This window comes from Aspergillus brasiliensis (assembly GCF_001889945.1).
Source record: "Aspergillus brasiliensis CBS 101740 unplaced genomic scaffold ASPBRscaffold_4, whole genome shotgun sequence".
Taxonomy (NCBI): Eukaryota; Fungi; Ascomycota; class Eurotiomycetes; order Eurotiales; family Aspergillaceae; genus Aspergillus; species Aspergillus brasiliensis.
Genome location: NW_027137445.1, coordinates 955362 through 976011, shown reverse-complemented (window position 1 = coordinate 976011; position 20650 = coordinate 955362). Strand labels below are relative to the sequence as shown.

At 49.3% G+C, this 20650-nt stretch overlaps 7 protein-coding genes across 7 annotated transcripts; 6 read left to right on the top strand and 1 right to left on the bottom strand.

The window, feature by feature from the left end:
- The first annotated feature begins 200 nt into the window (after positions 1 to 200).
- ASPBRDRAFT_41077 (uncharacterized protein) lies at positions 201 to 2018 on the top strand. Its single transcript, XM_067624486.1, has 4 exons — positions 201 to 285; positions 339 to 920; positions 974 to 1666; positions 1727 to 2018. Exons 1-3 carry the CDS (start codon positions 248 to 250, stop codon positions 1566 to 1568), a joined length of 1215 nt encoding a protein of 404 aa, XP_067480645.1. The 5' UTR covers positions 201 to 247; the 3' UTR covers positions 1569 to 1666; positions 1727 to 2018.
- Positions 2019 to 2188: 170 nt separating this feature from the next.
- ASPBRDRAFT_670785 (uncharacterized protein) lies at positions 2189 to 4186 on the bottom strand (the record flags this gene model as incomplete). Its single annotated transcript, XM_067628838.1, is given in 5 exon segments — positions 2189 to 2665; positions 2725 to 2900; positions 2920 to 3144; positions 3197 to 4011; positions 4067 to 4186. 5 exon segments carry the CDS (start codon positions 4184 to 4186, stop codon positions 2352 to 2354), a joined length of 1650 nt encoding a protein of 549 aa, XP_067480644.1. The 3' UTR covers positions 2189 to 2351.
- A 574-nt stretch (positions 4187 to 4760) lies between these two features.
- ASPBRDRAFT_28636 (C2H2 finger domain transcription factor) lies at positions 4761 to 6278 on the top strand (the record flags this gene model as incomplete). The annotated part of the gene is made up of 3 exons (XM_067622538.1): positions 4761 to 4947; positions 5004 to 5614; positions 5715 to 6278. 3 exons carry the CDS (start codon positions 4761 to 4763, stop codon positions 6276 to 6278), a joined length of 1362 nt encoding a protein of 453 aa, XP_067480643.1.
- A 254-nt stretch (positions 6279 to 6532) lies between these two features.
- On the top strand, positions 6533 to 7546 carry ASPBRDRAFT_194345 (uncharacterized protein; the record flags this gene model as incomplete). Its single annotated transcript, XM_067620738.1, has 1 exon — positions 6533 to 7546. One exon carries the CDS (start codon positions 6533 to 6535, stop codon positions 7544 to 7546), a length of 1014 nt encoding a protein of 337 aa, XP_067480642.1.
- Positions 7547 to 10023: 2477 nt separating this feature from the next.
- On the top strand, positions 10024 to 10564 carry ASPBRDRAFT_194344 (uncharacterized protein; the record flags this gene model as incomplete). The annotated part of the gene is made up of 2 exons (XM_067620737.1): positions 10024 to 10126; positions 10194 to 10564. The coding sequence occupies 2 exons, from the start codon at positions 10024 to 10026 to the stop codon at positions 10562 to 10564; spliced, it is 474 nt and encodes a 157-aa protein (XP_067480641.1).
- Positions 10565 to 13359: 2795 nt separating this feature from the next.
- ASPBRDRAFT_73803 (uncharacterized protein) lies at positions 13360 to 16326 on the top strand (the record flags this gene model as incomplete). The annotated part of the gene is made up of 2 exons (XM_067629226.1): positions 13360 to 13779; positions 13828 to 16326. 2 exons carry the CDS (start codon positions 13360 to 13362, stop codon positions 16324 to 16326), a joined length of 2919 nt encoding a protein of 972 aa, XP_067480640.1.
- Positions 16327 to 16819: 493 nt separating this feature from the next.
- ASPBRDRAFT_53602 (RNA dependent RNA polymerase) lies at positions 16820 to 20642 on the top strand (the record flags this gene model as incomplete). Its single annotated transcript, XM_067627095.1, has 4 exons — positions 16820 to 18361; positions 18420 to 19789; positions 19855 to 20172; positions 20222 to 20642. The coding sequence occupies 4 exons, from the start codon at positions 16820 to 16822 to the stop codon at positions 20640 to 20642; spliced, it is 3651 nt and encodes a 1216-aa protein (XP_067480639.1).
- Between the last annotated feature and the right edge of the window lie 8 nt (positions 20643 to 20650).

Sequence of the window (20650 nt, the reverse complement as noted above, 5' to 3'; positions counted from 1 at the left end):
TAGCGTACAGAAGTACTAACTACTGGTCCAGGATAAAGTAGTTTCATGATAGTGAGTCCTCCATTGGTGGATACTGGAAAGGGAAGTAAGCTGTCAGTAAGCTGGCAGGTGACCCACTGCCTAGCTCGACTTATTTAAGTTAGAAACAGTTCGTGCAATTTACAAGTTAGACCCTTACTTTCGGCCCAAACTATTCCTGACCGTCTGCCGCCTACGTTCCTACCAACTATTTGCAAGACTGCTTCCAATGGATCCGTACATCAGATGGAACGAAAACGATAGGCTGTACGTTAAGTATAGCTATCTTGAAAGATATCAGCTAAGGAGCGTTTGCATAGGCCCGATACCCCCCCAGTGGTCCTCGAGCTCGATGGCAGCCCGACACTCTGGGCAGGGGATGAGAAACGAAGCTACCCACTGACAATAACTTTGCGAAGGCTCTTAGACGATCAACAGTTCTGGCTTCGCTGGTCGACTCTCATAGACCCCAGTAAGGAGGCATTTATCCTGTTATCTCACGATCCAGAGAGCGGCAATGTCGAGAGGATCGGCGTCGAGGAGCACTCGATATATTCGCAAGAATTACCCAGAATCAAACAATTCCCCGATGAGCCAGCATCGTTCTACGTTGAAGAAGCCAAGAAGAACTGGGACCGCAGTACGATTGACGTGCGAACGAGCTTCCCTGATACCTGGGTCAAGCTGGTAGAACCGGGGCGTACCTACACCCTTCTCTGGACAGGCCAAGAGGTTTCACACTGGGACTGGGGTATGACACAGGAGAAGATGGAAACGAAGCCAAAGTGGCCGCCAATCCTGGTTCCAGGCGGTGCACATCTCACCTTCACTGTGGACGAAAGGAAGAGACCGCCATTTCCGTCCCCTCCGACGCCGCCGCCAATTGATCCAAGCGAAAGAGTGTAAGCTCTTCACCTCCAGGGTTAGGCACATTGGTCAGCTAATACAAAGACAGTCCTGACGCACCAGTCCTGAGCCTGCACATAAGCTGCGACTCCACAATGTCTCGTTTCAGAGATCTGATGATAACCATCCAGGTCACATACCACCGCCCATCAGCCGACAATAAGAGCCCTCAGCCAATCACTTTCCACACCTGGGCGTTCAACCCATTTACCAGCTTCAGCGTCTATCGCCATATCTCCCCAAATCAGTCAAGTCCAGAGACTGACAAGCAATGGAAAACATGCATACCCGATCGGGTACCACATGCCTTCTGGGATAATCCCGACAGAGAGCTCAACGTGGGAGAAAACCCAGAAGATCGGTTCGCGACGCTCTTCCCCGGGGAGACCTGGTCTGATTTCTGGACCATGTCGGCGGACGGGGATTGTGAAGACGTCCGACCTGGCGAGCAGCTCAGATACCAATTCACGGGAAATACTCTGGACTGGTGGGATTGGGGTACGCTCGCGGATCATGCGCAAACCTTTGTAACCCTGCCTGGCTCGGGGGTGGAGCCCATTAAGCGCCCGAAGGATAATGATAATCGACCGAAAGTGGTCATCCCGGCGTCTAATGTTGTGGAGTGGACGGCGACTCGTGTCTGAAGGGTGTCGGGTGTGAGGAGACTGTATAGCTACCATCGGAGGGATCCATTGGTACTGGAATCGTCAGCGAGATAAGCAAGATGCTCTTGATGCTCAAAGTACGTATCTTTCCCTCTCCTTTCATTATCAAGCTATTTTTATGTACTAACATTAAGTAGGAAACATCGTTCACGAGCACGTCGCGAATGAGGAATTTGCAGATCTAGCAGATTTCCAACTTCGTTCGTTTAGGTACCCCTTATAGTTCACTTCTCTTGTGAGCAGATCAGTGGAGAGGATGAAGCAGGATAACGGTACAATGATTGAATGATTGCGATGAATAGATTGGCTGGTCCGATGTATTGGTAATCAAATATAACTAGTAACTCGTTGTTGTAGCTTGGTAGTTATCGACGAGATGGGATGGGTACAAGGAATTACAGCAACTTTATGACATTTACACCTTTGTTCTGACGTACATCTCGTGTGGCTATGCTATGCTCTGTAATGGGAGAACCTGGAGAAAGCAGGGAAACGATCTATAGGGGAGAGTAGCAAAGGTGTTGGAAGCTCGGTGCTTGTGGGCCTCTAAACCTCTTGGTACGGCTAGAAGAAGGAGATTTAGCATTACTTCTTCTTTTCCGAGTAGCACAAGCCCAGTAGGGAGGAGTTTGCTTATGATTGATTAGAACATGGATCGTTTTTGGATCACAAGGTCACGTCAGTTGCCCCGAAAGGAGTAAGGAAACCCAAAGTAAACAAGAGAAAGGGAATAGCAATGATAACAACATGGAAACATTCAAGTCAGTCCATCTTGGATGTCTTCATATGAACCCGTTTCCACTCCTGATTTATCCCCCGATAGTCATGAATCGTATAACCTTCCAAAACCTCCTTCTTCAGCGTCGGCTTTCTCCTATGATTCAGTCCCAGATCTGAAAGAAGCATATCTGCATATGGAACAGCATCGTAGACAAATTCCGGATACCACGTCGAGAACCCACAAGGATACCGGTGCTTTCCGTACCGACTGAAGAGCGCGGTCTGATGATACACGTCTGACTTGTCAATAGCGATCTTATCATTCAAATAAGCGTATGTCCACAAGGCTTGGCACTCTGCGATGATGACATTGCTCGTACTGTGCACCATCTTCATGATGCTAGAGAATTATCACCCTGCGATGCAAGAGATGGCGGGGCAATGCCACGATACAGTCGGAAGGGACTGACGTCTTGTTTGTAGGGGATCGCAGGAGGAGGATTGCGGAGATATGGAAAGCGGTTCAGGATCTCTTCGTCGGCTTTTCTGTCTAGTATTTTCCAGAGCGTTTCATCTTCTGCGCTGAGGTTGCTGCTAGGGATGCCGAGACTCCCGTAGGCCGTCGGGTTTGTATTTGACCGATGGGGCGAGCTTCCACCCAGTGATGGCGACGAGGGCGTCTGTTTCAAGGCTGGTGCCATCTGCAAAGGTTACAGTTCCGGGGCTGGATAGCTTGTCGATGTCTTTCCTTGTGATCCTGACCTGGCCAGAGCGAAGATAATTGTGAATGTCGGATGGATAGTTGAGAATCCCAACTCGCGCGGACCAGAAGAGGCTTTTTGTCGTTAGTAACGAGTGATGAGTAGGAAGTAGGGAAGATATCATACCTCTCCAACGGTTCAAGATATTTCAAGCATTCCTCTTTCCGACACCCATTGCGGTCGATAATGTCCATTCTGATTCCTTCCCAGAATCTATGCACAATGTATCTCCCCAGACGAGTTTGATGCAGCGCTTTTCTGATCCAGCTGAATCCATCAAAGTCACCAAAAATGCATGGACTAAACCACGTAAAGAACCTCATCGTCACTAAGTATTCGAGCTTTGTCTTCGCTCCTGCGAACTTGGCCCACGGGGACGCCATCCAAACTGCACCCCCTTCCGACTCTCGAATCACCCAGTCCACCTTCTTCCCATTCGACGCCATGAGATGCACAACGTCGTACCCGGTTTTGGACGCGCCGACAACGGTGACATGCTTAACATTAGGGTCCTGTGCAATTCGGGCACCCTGCTCACGCAGCTGCGAGTGGTTGATGACCGGCCTCTTGAACTCGTCAATGCCGCGGATCTTGATGGGGTTGGGGGTGGAGGAGAGTCCAGTGCTCATAATCAGTTTTTCGCATGCATAGATAATGGTCAGAGTTGAATCCTTGTTTTTCGTTGTTAAGCGCCAGCCCTGCTCGAGCTTTTCGATCTCCAGGACTTGGATTTCAAAGTGTATCCGACGGAAGATGTCGAAGTGGACTGCAAAGTCATTCAGATATCGGTGAAGCGCACTGCCAGGGATGTGACCGTCATCTTTGACGCCGTATTTCGCGCCCATGGGGAAGTCCGTGAACTCATACGTGCCCCCGAGGTTGTTCGTCTTGAGGCCTTCATAGCAGTTTTCTTCGGACCAGACTCCGCCCAAGGTTGGTCGCTATTCACATTAGAATCAACGCGTCATGGAGACAAGAGGATATGCTGTAACATACCTTTTCAAGAAGCACTATATCGGTCTCCAGTGACAGCTCCAAATAGGTTTTCGTGGCTGCGAGACCACCAATCCCAGTCCCGACTACAATCACCTCGGCAGAGCGGTGTTCAAACGACATTTTGTTGGTCAGCTGTACGCAGGAAATATGCTAGATGACTGTCAAATTAAAGAGCATGGGTGGGGATCGGCCCGTTAGCGTTATCTCGGAGAAATTGCTTGCGTGGGGAAATGCTTGGGTAGGGCGCTGCTTGCATGCGGCGAGATTGAGTAGAGTGGGGAGAGTGCAATTGAAGAATCTTGAGATCTCTAGTCTCGAGATAGGCGCATTACCCGGGCCATTGATGTTGTTTGGGTAATTCCCATTTCCGGTCATCGGCAAAAGGATGGATAACCTCCGCTCTCCGATCTGAGAGTGATACCAGTGTCTATCTGACTTCGATTACAATTGGAACAGAATTGTCATTGTGTTCTTCTGCTTTCTTTTTGAGGATTAACTAGAATTAGGCTTTGAGTTCTGTGGGGTCAAGAAGTGTACACAGGCCAACCATCTTCTAGTGGTCAAACTCTGGGGCAGTCTCGTATCCTCATATGAACATATTATATCTACAATCGACGCTGTCGATTGATCTTTTTATCCTACAATCATAAACCACATCGCTACATTCTGATCGAAAGAAATAGAAGACACAACGATGACAGTGGATAGAAAGAAGCTACAAGCTGACCGCTCACGAGCGAAGCGTTATCGCTGCGCAATCGCTGCCTGTGACAAGTCATTCACCCGACTGTCTCACCTGCAACGACACTCTCTGAACCACTCTGAAACCCGCTGGGTCTGCAATCGGTGCAACGCCCCGTTCAAGAGATTAGATCTCTTGGGTAGGCATCATTAACATCTTTTGGAATGAATGCAATGTAATCTAACTTTGCGGCAGAACGACACAAAGTGCGTCATACGACGAAAGACGGTCTGGCCGGTGGTCCAGGGCTGGGCATTCTGCAGTCACGTCAGAAGACGATATCCGGTGTTCGTATGGCCAGTGATTCAGGAGCTACTTCTCCCTCGCTGCCGAGGAAGGATACTGAGAAGAGTAAATCTTTCATGGACCTAGCGCATCCCCTTTCTTCATTGCCTTTAGGCTCTCAGCAAGGAGTCAGAGGTGATGATGTATCGGCAGGTAAAATGCCAGGTGAAAGTGGTCTCCACAGCACAGGGCCGTTTCTGGATGCAGCTGATATGGAGAGCGTAACCAGCCCCTCAATGCATTTATGTGAGATGGGGAATATGTACTATGACTCTGCCTTTGATTTGGTGCATTTTGACGTAATGGGCCTCACTTGCTCGCCTCCGGCTGCCTCTCCCACGCTTCCTCACATCGGAGTAGAGCATGGCGATATTAGACAAGGGATACAGCAGCGGTCGCCTTCTCCTAAAAAGACACCTAGGATAAACGGCGGAGGAGCTCAGTCCAGTCATCTAGGCATTGCCTCTGAATGTCACGAGACTCAGTCGGTGTGCGGTGTTCAATGCACATACGATGCGATGGTAAGATGGTTATTAGCTCCAGGGATATATTTTTCCCTACCCTAGGATGCTGTATAACTTCTTTAGACATATTGTGTGTTCATGCTGACCAGGAGAACAGTGCCTCCAAAGCCTGATGCAGGACGTGGTCCTACAGACGGCAGAAAAGAAGACACAAGAGCCGACTCTCAATCTAGGAGGCAAAATCGCCCTTTCCCTTTCAAAGAGAGATGAGATCCTCAATCTGCTAGCAGGCATCCACCCAGTGACACCAGAAGGCACCACCATCGACGGTAACAATGCACTCTTGTCGGTAGAGAACCTGCAAGAATATATTAATCAATTTCTCCGCCACTTCAGCTCCTCCTATCCGATGATCCATGTTGCGACACTTGAGATGACAAGCGCAGACCCGATCTTTCTCCTATCCATCATCATTCTGGGCCAGACATACAAGAATAAAAACACGCATCAACTTTCCGTATACCTGTACGGCGCCCTGGTGCCATACATCCTTAGTGGACTGATGAGCATCCCGGTTCCTGATTTGTCGCTGCTTCAGGCTTTCCTTATCCTTGAATGCTTAGGGATGTATCGAGCTGGCCCGTTCCAGCGCGAGAATGCTATGCTGATTCATACTCTTCTGTTTAGTGTGCGTATATCACCCATTAGTCGAAAGGAGTGATAGTCTCATGTACAGCATAAGCCATTTGGCGGGTATCCCGATACCATGTCCGCGGGGGAATTACGCTCCCAAATCATCTAGTTCATCCCGATAAGGGCTGGAATGGCTTCGCCTACGCCGAGCAATACAAACGGTATTCAGCTCACACTACATTTGTCCAAAGAAAAGAATTTTTATAACTGGCGCACAGGTTAATACTCTTTGCCTTCATGTGGGATACGCAAAACGTTTTCTGCTACTCCGTAATGCCCAACATGTCCACGCACAACATCCAAGTCCCGCTGCCATGTTCCCCGGAACTGTGGGAAGCACCCACCGAGGCAGCCTGGGAGAACATTCGAAAATCTCATACCGAACAGCCATTCTTTCACAGCACGATCAAGAACCTCGTCCAGGACGGTGATAAGTTCCAGAGCCTGCCGATGGACAACTTATCTCTTACGTTGCTCCTGCATGGCATCATGTCTATGTGCAACGATATCTCCCATTTTGACAACCGATCCATCTACCTTAGCGACATAGACCAGGGCGAGGAGCCATGGAGGCCATGGCGACGCAGAATGGCCCATGCCTTGGAGACATGGAAGGCACACTATGATGCCTACATCATGGGTTTGTCCCAGTGCATGGGCGACGGCCGGGCACCGCGGAGTAATCAGAAGCAAGAAACTGCTGCCATTTTGGCACTTTACCATACCGCACATATCGTGATCAAATGCGAAATCCGCCACCTGCAAGCTACTGCCGGTGCCAAGGCTATATTTGGACATATAGTGATGCCAGAAGATCGCCAGGTGAGCGAGGAATGGGTTAGGGATTGGGTATGTATACAAACCACCGCCGCAGACCATGCTGCATGGCATGCAGCACAAATGCTGCGTGAGGGAATACTGAATTTAAGAAACTGGGAAGTCAGCGGAGTATTCCACTACCCCTGGTGTCTGTTCATTGGGACTCTGACATGTTGGGCGTTTCATCACTTCGGTGGCGAGATGACAGACGGTCAGGATATATGTAGTCATCTCGACGAGACAGACATGGATCAGACCCAGTCTAGAGTGCTGATGAATCACATGGTCTCGCTAATGGGGTCTGTGTCGCCGACGCAGATCCGTCGCACGCTGAAGAAATGCTGTACGCATGGGATTACTGTGGAAGTCGCCCGGTACTTGAGGAGTGTGCGCTGGACGGCGGCATTTGAGGCTATGAAACTACTGATGGGGTTGTCACAACATCACACTAAACCCAACGGAGTTGGGCACGTCTAAGTGCCGCTGTTGAAGCGGCCAAAATGGTCCAGATGATGTCTCTGGACAGGTTTCCATCGTCGATGCTGACCTGCAATACCACCGTGGTCCGGATGATCAGATAGGTCAGCTTCTCGCACAGACGGATGCCAACATTGCCAGCAGAAGCTACAACTGCACTGCTATTCAATATACTAATTGAATATATAACTTCTCAGGGAATGGATCCATGGATGTAGAGCTTCAGACATTGAATTATTGCAGTTACATATATAATTGTCTGTAATCACTATTCATCTTTGCTTATTAACTAGAGTTCTATTCTCTGCCTGCCTGTTTCTTCTAATATAAATAGTGGACCCGGATGACTTGATCCCAGAAATATTCTGATCTCCTATCTAATGCCTATCTCATGGCCAAATGCCTACATATTCCGGACCTTTATCATGGTCTGCTCCACGAACAAATTCCAACCTGTCTGGGTTTTCCGAGCACATCATTAAAAATAGTATCATTCTTATTACTATTATGACTAGTCTAATAAAAGACAGGGATTATTTTAGGGAACTTCCGGAGAAAAAGCAGCCACCCGGCCGGGGACACTAGCCGACTCGGCAGAATTATGCAACCCCGACAGAAGCGTGTTCCGTCAGTTGATGTACTCATCAGATCATACTAGAACAGCCTGTTTGTCAAAAATAACAAGGAACCATTGGCTACTCAGAGCAGACAGGGCGACCTAGTAACGCCTCAACGCGATCACAACAATCCGAAGTTGATGACCTTAGCCTGGCCATACTTGTCGCCTGAAATATTGTTTTTGTCTAAAGGATACTATACCACAATGGTACAGCAAATGTTTGACGCTGCTGTAGGATAAGTGGCCAATCTACCGCAGCTGCTCGAAGGATATCAGTAATACATTGGTGGACGGCTACCATATCCTAAAACACATACCTTATACCCTCAAGGTTGCTAGGTGCTTTCAATATTTTTCGAACAGGAGAACAATGTGTCTATCATACCGAGAATGGTTAAACGACGTGGCAGACAACACGCCGACGAGGACACACCTCCAGAGCCCACAAAACGACGCGAGCAGTCGTTTGACCTAGAAGTCGCCTTGCAAAGACAACGTTTCCAAATAAGACCCCAAGAAAGACAACATATCTTGTTTCGCTGCAGATGTGTACTGCAGTAGAAAGCACAACTCCAACAACTTTGATTTCTCTTTGCGTAGATGCTCAACTGGTCTATCAACCGGACCAGAATGGTACCCTTCTACTGTCCATCCCAGAGCTGTGGAAATTCAATTTCAAAGGAGGGAGCGATGATATCTCACCTTCGCAAAGAATGCCAAGGATTGGTTACAGCAGTCATTCGGAATGACGATCGATATTGTGAGCCGGATAGTATCCTTACTAAAACAAGATGAGATGTGCGAACTCTTTGGCAAGTATTGTACTACGACCTACGGTTGTAAGCATTTCAACTTCACAATAGCTGACCACATCGTGAACATCCAAGCTTTATGAAGCAGGACTGAAGGAACGTTCCTCTATATCGAAAAGATTCTGAAATAAGGCTAAAGATATGGACCGATAAGATGAATGAACCTATCAACTCAGCTGATCTTGATCCTGACAGACTGCTCAAGATGACCATGGAATGGAGGAATAACTAACGTCTCTGAAGACGGACACATCAATATTAGCCGTCTTTATAACGTTGATCATAAGCCGCAGTTTGATTTTTGAACATCTTGATAGTGCAGAATCTAACCCAGCAATGACTTCACCTGTTTTGTTTCACCCCTGATATTGGCAAAGTCGAAGGAATATCCGGTCGACTCCGCCCAGGCGCGAGGGTCTTTTTGACATCGATCAGCACCAAAAAGGCCTCTGGGAGATAGCGCCGGGAGACCGCGTACGTCAAGCCTCTACAATCATCGAAAAGCGCATCACTCGTGGGCCCAGGTTAAACAACGCCTTAATAATGTTGAGTAAGTTTCTCTCTAGGAACTCTACAGCACACAGTACACATGAGCCAAACAAATAGTACCATTTGGCTGAAAGCCATTCTCGGACACAACTACAACAACGATAGTTGGTGGGATACCGGGTATCTGGTATAGCCATACAAAATTCTCCAGCATTTGCACCCTCTGGAAAACTGTGAGGGGAACTATCAGAAGAGTCTGAATCAATAAGTCCGTCTACAATCGATGCATGGGCCCGACGCAAAAGGAAAGAAATAGAGACTCGGGTAATCTGACCCGGCAGATGTCGCGCGTGCGCTGATTTGCCGGGAACGGCCAGACTAATGGACACTACTCACCTCACGACAGCAAGAAATCGGAGCCAAAGTTTTGATGAATACGGGTTTGTCATACCGGGAGCGACGGGCAGATGGTACTAGAAACATCGAAAGGTGACAAGAGCTTTATGATGCTCTAAGAATCGGACTAGAGATATGCACGCAATTCGGGCTGGGAGACGATGGACCCGGCAGAACTGGAAGAGGCACTTGGGAGGCCTTCGACAAATTCTTTTCCCGGAAGGATTACAATAAGCCGTGGCAACCAAGCCGCTGTGGACAACCGTGTGAGGTTCACCGCGCCCACCACGCCATGTGCCTGCCGACAATGAAAACGTTTATCCCCATCTAGCGTTCCACCTCATCGATGTGACGACGGCCCGGGAAAACTCCATCCTCTACTCGGAGATTAGTGCTCTCGTGGAAGCTATGCGAGGCCGTGCAAACCAGCGGGAGGTGGATTCAAGAGTTGAACGCGAGAAGCTTTACGAGGATGGTGGTAGAGGTAAGGAAATGTACCCGTATCTCTTCAGTGATGAGGAATATTTTCCTGTACTCGTGGTGTCCTGCGTGATGCCCCAGCATGCTAGACTCTTCACAGCATGTATGAGCCAGTGGAAGCTGGTTATTAGACAGTCAAAGCTGTATAGCTTTGAATGGAGGGATGAGGCACCGGTGGACTTGTTTACTCGTCTGTTTTTGAGCAGGCCTTTGGGGTTGTAGATTATTTTGGAGTACGGAGGGAGTAATATCTCTGGATGAGCCACGATAGATGAAATCAGTTGTTGGAACATATATTTCTATCTGCTGTCCATTTAGATGCAGTCTACTATTATTTTGTATTTACGGGGTAGCGCGTTGACAGATATATATTGAGTCACGTTATTGAGATCAAATACTCGTAATGCCTTTTCTTAAATTCTGCGTAGATTGAAAGAAATAAGAAGATTCCTAATAGGCAGGCTCTTACACGCTGCTAGATATGCCCCTTCAAATGTCTCAGGAAGCGGTTTGGCCCGCATCATCCTTCAATAATATTTCCAGGTGCATGGCATCATAGTCATACGTCATTATTAGCCTGGAAGATAAAAAGACAAGCTGACAACAATCTAGAACATATAGGTGGCTCAGCTCGCTAACTCGGCAACATCGTCGTCAGCAAGGACGTTACTGCTACAGTAGCCTTCTGTACAGAGCCGCAACCTACAGCCGGTAACACCGAGCGCACATTGCCACTGTGTAAGCAACTGCCGACGTGCAGATTAGCGATTAGGATAATACGAGGTATCTCGTGTTCATTGAGTCATCCTCTCTGGCGGGGCCATCGCAGATATATTGCACTTGGATATGGGAGATCCACCGGGCTTGGATACATACCGCAAGCCGAGTAATATGAGCTGAAGTTGGTGTCTTTCTTGCTAGTAGTGGATACTAAGCTTTCAAGATCCTGGCCGTGTTAGCATGTTGCACTACTACTAATTCGTAGACGAGAGTAGTCGAGGATAATCGATAACCAAGCGGCTGTTTCAGATAGTCAGAGAAACGCCATCCAAGCGAACTATACATGCAGCAGATAAGATGACGATCGTATAGAGCTTACTTCTTCTGACCATGGTTGGCTTGGCACGAGCTGCAGGACCAGCAGAGGGAATAGCCAGCTTGGCAAAGGTCCACTTTTCGACAGCCTCGTAACTATTGGACTGATTCATTTCAATCGCAGTAGGGACTGACAACCGAGTCAGTCTTCCATGGTCTTCGTTATTTTGTTGACAATCTCGACCGGTTATTGCCCAGTACTGTGACAACTGGTATAATCTTGTGAAGTATGCTCAAGCGGTCGAGGGAAGGACTGAGAAGACTATACAAGTTGTACACTCGCCTTACACGTGGGTGTCATAGAAGGGCTGCGCTAATGGTAAATGGGTCCCGATACGCTAGCGGCCGCATTTTTAATTTGTAGGGTGCTATTGTGCATCACTGCATATCATACCTACCATCTTAGTAGCGGGCTCGATTGGGTAGGAGCATGTGAAGAAAATAAGATGAATCGGACTGAAGGTTGTCCATATCAGCTCAACGGTTCAGCCCGATGGCTGAGATCGGCAGTGTCTGCCGCTCGGGATTTCCGACTCCATTCCGATGTTGCTGTGTGACTTGGTAAATTATGATAGACCGGCGATCTATTGTCCGCTGACTAACAGATCCTTCAGGTCACCTCAGCCTGGAAACCTGGATGGGACACGAATGGCCAATTTCCGAGGTGCATTAGCTCGAGGCTAACGTGAGTTTGTCATCGTCGAATAGTTCCTTGATAGAGGAAGTATAGGATAAGGTTTCCGATTTCTACAGAGTACTTTGATGACAATTCGTAGAGTTCGAATGAATCCATCAGGGTTTCGGCATAACCGACCCCGAAAGGGCCTCGAGGGAAGGCCCACAAAGAGCATCGGAACTCCCTCTCCACAACGCACAACCATCACAGCCACTGCCAAAATGTCGATCTCTCACCACGCCCGAAATGAGGGGTATCAATGCGGGCACCGGCCTAAACATCCTTGTGCAGCACATGAGACCTCGTGCAGCACATGAGAAATATGGTCCTGGTCCTGACGAGTGACTTTGTGTGAAAGCTCACCAAGATGATTGGTTACTGTCGACATCCCTCCTCATCCTCTACGGAAGTGAAAGATCAGCGGGTTTAGAATCGGATGCTTCAACACACTGGGAAAGAGACCTGTCCATCATTCTCGGCTCCACTGGCTTCGTCGTATTGCCATACACCGACTCACCGAAGTGCAATGCCTCACTTCCCCGTTCCAAGCTTTTCTCGTGTCTGGGTAGCACGAAGGAGTGCTTGTTTCATCCACAGTAAGCCACTCAACCATCATTTTGCTGGCATTGGTCGAAGTGATTATCCATATTTGCCTGGCAGACCACCATGGAAGTCTTGCGGAGAGACTTGATTGGAAGAACAACACCGAGAATGAATACGAGCAAGAGGGATCGAATGGCGTTTCTTCAAAAGAACAATGAATTTTTTGATAGGTGACTGCACAAATCCTCCGTTATCTGCAGGTCCGTTTTAGATTGAAGGGTTAAATTAGTGGTGAATGAGGGCAAACGCGTCCTCATAAGGCTCGCCAATCACATCGGCGCTGTATGGTCTCACCGGCATGAAGCGGATTCTTCAGGCGGAAAAGCCGTGGTGCTTGCTCACCTGCTCATACGCACCTCCCTTGAGAAGCTTATCATTGACCATACGAGGTATTCGGACGTTTTGATCTAGGCTTGTGATTGTCACCCTCACTTGCCCCATTCAGAGAGTCCGCTCGATACGATGGACCGGCCCATTGCCGACTTCTACCCCCGGTGCAGGTATAAAAGGACTCGGACAGCGCACTCATCACCACATACAAACTACAGAACAAAGGGCAGATAGCCAGGTGCAACTGCGTCTTTGACTTCGACATTCCTTACATCTTCTCTTTCACTTCTACTTCGTGGAGTATCCAATACCCATGAACATCAAACTCCTTTCTCTCGGGCTGCCCCTTATAGCCCAGGCTGCCGCTGCAGCTAGCAGCAATGGGACGTTTGCGTCCCCGGCCAATGATCAGAGGTTGAAGTTCCGGTACTGGCTCCCCGATGCCAGTGTCGATACCGATACTGTGTTGAAGAATATCGAAGAGGCTGCCGCAATCGGTGCTGGAGGAATCGAGTTCCTCGGTCTCTACAACTATGGTGGTTCGCTGGCCGCGCAGCCCGCTGGTGCGGACTGGGCTACCTATGGCTTTGGCACCCCGGCATTTAGGAAAATCCTCAAAGCGACTTTGCAGACTGCAAAGGACTTGGGTCTGGTCTACGACTTTGCTCTGGGCCCAAATCAAGGTCAGGGTGTTCCAGCCAATACAACTGATGAGGGGCTTCATTGGGATCTGGTAAGCCACCCTGTCAGAAGAAGTCTTGATGTTATCTAATGAATCAAGGCACCGTTCAATGTTACTGTTCCGTCAAATGGCACATACAGTGGTCAAATTCCCGGTTGGGGTACTGGTGAACTTGTTTCTCTGGTATCCGCGCGGGTTGTGAGCTCCTCTCGGATTGTCAATCCTGCGAGCAGTCTCTTTTCCACCCCTGCGAACAATGCGACTCGCTTGGTTCTGGCAACAGGGTCGCTGGTCGATCATACCGATGCGGTCAGTGAGGATGGCAAAGTGTCGTTGTCATTCAATGTCAGCGATCATTCCACCTATCGTCTCTTCGCCTACTACCAGTATCAAGACCTTGTTAAGAACCTTGACATCCAAGAAAACAGCACCGGAACCTTTTTCGACAATGGCTCCTACACAGTGGATCACTACAGCGCTCGTGGTGCTCAAACGACGGTCGACTTCTGGGAGAACTATATCTTGAATGATACCGAGACCAAGGCACTTTTGCAAGAGGTGGGCCGCTATGGCTGGGAAGACAGCATCGAGATCAAGTCTAACATCTCTTGGTCCCCGTCCATTCCTGATCTCTTTGAAGAGATCAACGGCTACCAGCTGCGCAAGTATCTTCCCCTCGTCATGTATGGCAACAACAACCCCGGTGAACAGCCATCCTACCCCGGTGATCTGGAATGCGTTTTGGACAGTGAAGATGAGGGACAAGGCTACATCAATGACTTCCGTGCTGCTCTCGAAAAGGGCTATCAGAATTACTTGGACACTCTTTCGACTTGGCTGGAAGGTTTGGGCTTGGGTTATTCCGCTCAGATCTCCTACAACTTGCCGCTCAACATGGAAGTGAACATCAACCACGTCGACGCCCCGGAGTGTGAGAGCCTTGCGTTCAACAATAACATTGATGGGTATCGTCAGTTCTCGGGCGTCGCCAATGTTGCTCAGAAGAATGTGGTCTCGAACGAGATGGGCGCCGATTTGGATAAGGCATTTGCTCTTTCTATCAGCGAATTGCTCGGACAGATCAACACCGCTTTCGCTGGTGGCATCAACCAAATAGTCCTGCATGGCCAGTCATACACTGGGGACTACTACGAGACAACGTGGCCTGGTTACACGTCATTCTTCATGCTTTTCTCAGAGTCCTACTATGACAAGCAGCCTGCCTGGGGCCATGGGTTGGCAGACGCCATCGACTATGTCAGCCGGAACCAGTACATCTTGCACGCTGGCCAGCCACGAACGGACATTGCTCTGTACAACGGGGTATCCATGACTGATCCTCAGCTGGAAACCCTCTATCCTGCCGACGACCTGATCGATGCAGGTTACACCTACACTTATCTGTCGCCTCCCAACTTGAATCTCTCACAAGCATATGTGTCAGACGGCCTCTTGGCGCCCGAAGCCCCGGCCTACAAGGCCATTGTCGTTACGAGTAATCAGAATGTCACTTTGGCGGGTGTCTCGAAGCTCCAAGAGTACGCCGACGCCGGGCTTCCTGTTATCTTGAGTGGTGGTTTTCCGGGATACTATCCGAATGGTGCCGCGAGCAATGAGGCCGCGGTCTACGCTGCTTTGAAGACGCTCAACAGTTCTCAAAATGTCTATTCCACTGGTACTGGGCAAGTTGCCTCCAAGCTCCAGCAGCTCAGCCTCCCTCCGCGCGTCGGGGTTCAGACTAATGGCACCTGGTACCCGATTCTTCGGACTGAGAATGGAACGGATTACGTGTTTGTATATGCCAAAGACTCGACTTCCGAAGGCAATCTCACGGTCACCTCGACCAAGACACCTTACATTCTGGACAGCTGGACTGGCGACCGAAGCCCGCTGCTTCATTACCAGAGAAGCGGAAACACGACCGTGATCCCTCTTCGCCTTACTGCGAACCAAACTGTCGCTTTTGCCTTCAGCAACGACTTGAAGTCTGAAATCGACACCCCGTCGCTTCACGCCTCACGTGTCCCCTCCAACATTCTGGGATATAATTACAGCACCTCTGGCGGTCTCCTCCTACAGACATCCACCGATTCGTGCAGCGACTGCACCCTCCAGCTCTCCAACGGATCATCTTACAACCTCGCTGTAAACTCCGCTTCTCTTACCTCGGACCTGAAGAACTGGACACTCATCGCGGAACACTGGGAAGCCCCCAGCAACATGTCGAATGCCGCCATCCAAGCCGTGAAGCGCAACACCACTCACCAGCTCGACACGCTCGTCTCCTGGGTCGATATCCCAGCCCTCCGAAACGCCTCTGGTCTCGGCTACTACTCGTCTTCCTTCAGCTGGCCTCCGAGCTCTGCTGGCAATGTTGATGGCGCCTACCTCACTTTCCCCAGAATCGGGCAAGGCATCAGAGTGTCCGTCAATGGCCAGGATGTGGGACCTCTGGACTTTGCCGATCCTCGGGTTGACATTGGTCCGTACCTTGCCAGCGGCGTCAATCAAGTGACTGCCGTTGTTCCCACACTCATGTGGAATTATATTCGGAGTATCTTCGATGATATTGGATCTCGGGGATTGCGCCTCTGCTGACTGACCCATTGCCCGATCTGGTGGATAATGGCTTGATTGGCGAAGTGAAGGTCATTCCCTATGTCACTTCTCAGTTTAAGATCTGATCGATGCTTCGAAATAGGTACTCCCTCACTTCGCAGGGGTGCTAGATCTTCGCTTCGATTCATTTGCTTTATCGACGTCTTCTGGTCGTGTGAAGCATACGTTTGATTCTAACCTTTCCCCTCTTTGCTTTTCCTTTGTACTGTCGATTCTTACTCAGTTGAATCTTCGTAGGATGAAATGTGAGTGAAGGTGCGATGGGGTCACCTGACGCTCATTCACCAATCGTTGGGGGAGGCTGAAGCGCCGGGCGTTGGTCTCCTCACTTCACTTTCCTTTGCCTTCCTCTGTTACTTTCTTCTCTTCATCCTCTTCTCTTCGTGTATACTACTTTGCTCACTTCATTTATCATCATTTTACTTTCTACCGTCGCTCTCTTGCTTCCTGTACTGTCTTGTACTTGTAAACAATGGAGATATTTATGCATAACGTCCCAGCCCACCTCTCAGACGAGGGTCTAAAGAAAGAGATAGAGCCCATCCTCAAGCGGCTAGGGATCCTCAATTTCCTGTGCGATAAGCCAAAGAGAAAAGGCATCGGATTCCTCATCTTCCATCGCCCTGAAGATGGAGAGCGTTTCCTACTTCTACATGGGCAGGAAGAAATTCCAGGAACGATGACCGCCCGCGGAAAACCGCGACTGAAATCCAAGCTGCGCATTTTGGGCGCCGATGTCTTCTGCGTGCGGAGTAAGAAGGCACCGAGCAAATTCGCCATCCAAACCCTCCAGCATATGGCTGAACAGCGAGTCAAAAACAAATTGCACAAGTACGAAGATAATCGGCATATTTCTTTCCGTCTACTGGAGTTTAGCTGTGGATATACTATGTATCAGGGAGAACACTTTGCCTATGTCCCAGAGGTGCAGTGGTTGGACACCGGCTTGATGAAGTTCACAAAGAGGACAATCTTAATCAAGTTGGAAAAGTCCAAGTACCACGTCCGCATACCACTCAGTACGGTCGTTGAGCTCATATGGTCCAGAGATGGGAGTCTGACACTCACCTTGTCTACGGTTCCGTACTTCTTCTCTCATAGCGGTCCTGATCCGGGCCCTTTGGCCATCGCATTCCAGATGCTCCAGCTTGGGCCTTCCAATTACCATGCAACGGCACCTTCACGCTCACGGATGTGCTCCTTGGGTGCAACCCATTCCGATGTGGCTGGGCAATGTCTTGTCTATCAATTTCGGGTCCCTGCCGGTGACCTCATGGAGCATATTCAAGATCTGAGGGAGTGGGAAGTTACAATCATACGCCACGATATCCTTCCCCTCAGTGCACCACCGAGGGGTGCATTCAATCTTCATCTCAAGGCTCTGATGGACGAATTAGCCACCTGCACGAGGAATAACTCTCTTCCCTTTGGCATCTTGTTCCAGTTGCAGGCTCTTGCATACAACGCTTATTTACTACCACGCACGGTCCATAATCTGACACAAGAACTAGCAAAAGCCCATAAGGAAGACTTAGCTGCCCACCGAAAACCTATTTCCGTACTAGCCATGAAGAAACTGTTCGACATGATTGGTTGGCCTTCACCTCTCGGCAATCCAACCGACTTCGAGGTCGGAGCTCTTATGACGGCTCTGAAACAAAACCAAAGAGACGTCTTACAGGACTTGGCGAATTCCGGAGACATGCTAGGTCCCTCCAATAACTTGACTCCAATTCACAAGGTCATGGTTACGCCCACGCGTGTTACTTTGCACGGACCCGAACTGGAACCTAGGAATCGGATCCTGCGAAGATTTCCAAATCACCATGACTACTTCATTAGAGTACAATTTTGTGACGAGACTGGCCAAGACCTCCACTTCAATTCTCGAACTCACTATGATGATGTATTTGCCAGATTCAAAAGTGTTCTCACCCGCGGCATCCAGATAGCTGGGCGGACTTATTCATTCTTGGGATGGTCGCACTCCTCACTGAGATCTCACGCTGTCTGGGCAAGTAGAGAACTTAGTATGAGATGCTTTTAGGATAGCTGATAACCTTTCAGTATAGTTTTCCTCCCCGTTCGTCGACGAATCCGGTCAATTTCAAACTCACTTTAGCATTATCAAGGCGCTTGGCGACTTCAGCAAGATCCAATCACCTGCTAGGTGCGCCGCCAGGATTGGTCAAGCGTTTACAGATACTCCCTATGCAATTTCCCTGTCTGAATACGATATAAAGGTCTCTGAAGTGGCAGATGTGACATCTAGGGATGGCAAGCGAGTGTTCAGTGACGGCGTAGGAACCCTCTCATGGGATGTTGCAGAGTCCATTTGGCGTCACATACCGGAGAAAAAAGGTTCTCCTACTTGCTTTCAAGTTCGACTAGGTGGTGCAAAGGGCATGCTTGCTGTTGATGGTCGGCTTTCGGGCTTTCAAGTCAACATTCGACCTTCCATGATCAAATTTGACGGAGACATGAAAGACCTTGAGATCTGCGATATGGCAGCCAAGCCAATGGGGTTGGTATTAAATCGACAAATGATCAAGATTCTGGAGGATATGGGAACACCAGATGACTGGTTCATCAAATTGCAAGACGCAGCACTCACCAAGCTCCGTAGTGTCACCGCGAGCGCTCATAATTCCGAAGTCTTCATCAAAAGACAGGCAGTCTGTGACAGCATAGGCTTCTTCAGGCTCTTCCGTTATTGCCATCAGAGTGGCCTTGACTATAAAAAAGAACCTTTTGTTCGGTCCGTCGTCGAAGCTGTTGTTCTGAAAGAGCTGCGTCTGTTGAAACATAAAGCTCGCATCCCTGTCTCTAAGGGCATCACTCTTTTCGGTATCATGGACGAAACAGGGCTTCTTGAGGCTGACCAGGTCTACATAACATACGAGCCTATAGAAGGAAGACATGAGGCCCCCCCTAACGCTGGGAAAGTCTTGGTGACTCGCTCGCCTGCCTTGCATGATGGAGACATTCAATATGCACAGAACGTTATCCCCACTGCCAACCATCCGTTGGCAGAGCTTACGAACTGCATTGTCTTCAGTAGTAAGGGGTATCGCGATCTACCAAGCCAGCTGAGCGGGGGTGATCTCGACGGCGATATATTCAACGTCATTTGGGATACCGATGCCTATCCGGTGCGGACATTTGCGCCCGCGGATTATCCACGCGTAAGCCCAGTCGACATCGGGCGTCCGGTGGAGCGCGACGATATGGCGCAGTTCTTCCTCGACTTTATGAAGACGGACCATCTTGGGGTGATCGCCACAAGACATATGATCATGGCTGACCAGGAGGATGAGGGGACATCCCATCCAGTCTGCAGAGAGTTGGCCCGATTACATTCTACGGCGGTTGACTTTTCTAAGACGGGGGTTCCAGTTCAACTGGAAAACATTCCGAAAGGAAACCCTTTCAGGCCTGACTTGTACGTTGTCATTACATATTCCCCTCACCTATCCTGTGAACATTGAAATACTAACAACAGAACAGCATGGCACCAGGTCCAGTGGCCCGCATCCACAATAAGTCGGAGATTGCGCTGGAGGAATATGTTATTCAAGCTGCATACGATGCGGATGATGACCTAGAGCCGCTTCACAGGTACTATAAATCTGAGAAAATATTGGGCAAGCTCTACAGGGGTGTAGATGAACAACAGATATGGCAGGAAGACGTCCAGAGCAAAGTGCGGCCCAACGAAGACGAATTCTGGAACGAGTTTTTATGGTCTAGCCAAGAGCGCTGTGACGAAATAGGAAAGCTGTCATGGGAACGTTGGCTGGATGAAGCCCGAAACATTCGCCTGAGGTATGTCCGACAATCCTGGGTGCCCGAGGCTGACTGACAGTGGCTTCAGATACGAAGAGGCCGTATTCTCGGCAAGAAACAATTACTCCGAGCACCCAATCGAGCCACTGAGTGAGCTAGAGGTGTTTATTGGGTCCGTCTTGAACAAAAGGGGTGTACAAACCCGTCGGCAGCGTGATCAGTCCAACAAACTCGCCGACGAATTCGATCGCATCTCTACTTGGATTGTGGGTCAGATGCGCGCGGGGAGCTCATCCGAGTCACCCATAACCAGTTCGTCGGATCAACTCAAACCTTTGGAGTTATGCTTCGCCTGCATCCATGTCGGTGGTGAGACCAACAAGGAGGATCCCACCCGCCGTCGTAGGGAAGTGTATGGTGAGATTAAGAGCTTTCGAGTGGTTGCCGCGTGTGCTTTGTTATTTGAGCTCGAACTCTTCGAAAAGAAGAGAAAGCGAAAGTTTAACTAGCACAGAAT

Coding starts and splice junctions, on each gene's coding strand:
- ASPBRDRAFT_41077 (XM_067624486.1), top strand. CDS start 248: ATGGATCCGTACATCAGATGGAACGAAAACGATAGGCT. Junction 286..338: donor TGGAACGAAAACGATAGGCT/GTACGTTAAGTA, acceptor GCGTTTGCATAG/GCCCGATACCCCCCCAGTGG. Junction 921..973: donor ATTGATCCAAGCGAAAGAGT/GTAAGCTCTTCA, acceptor ATACAAAGACAG/TCCTGACGCACCAGTCCTGA.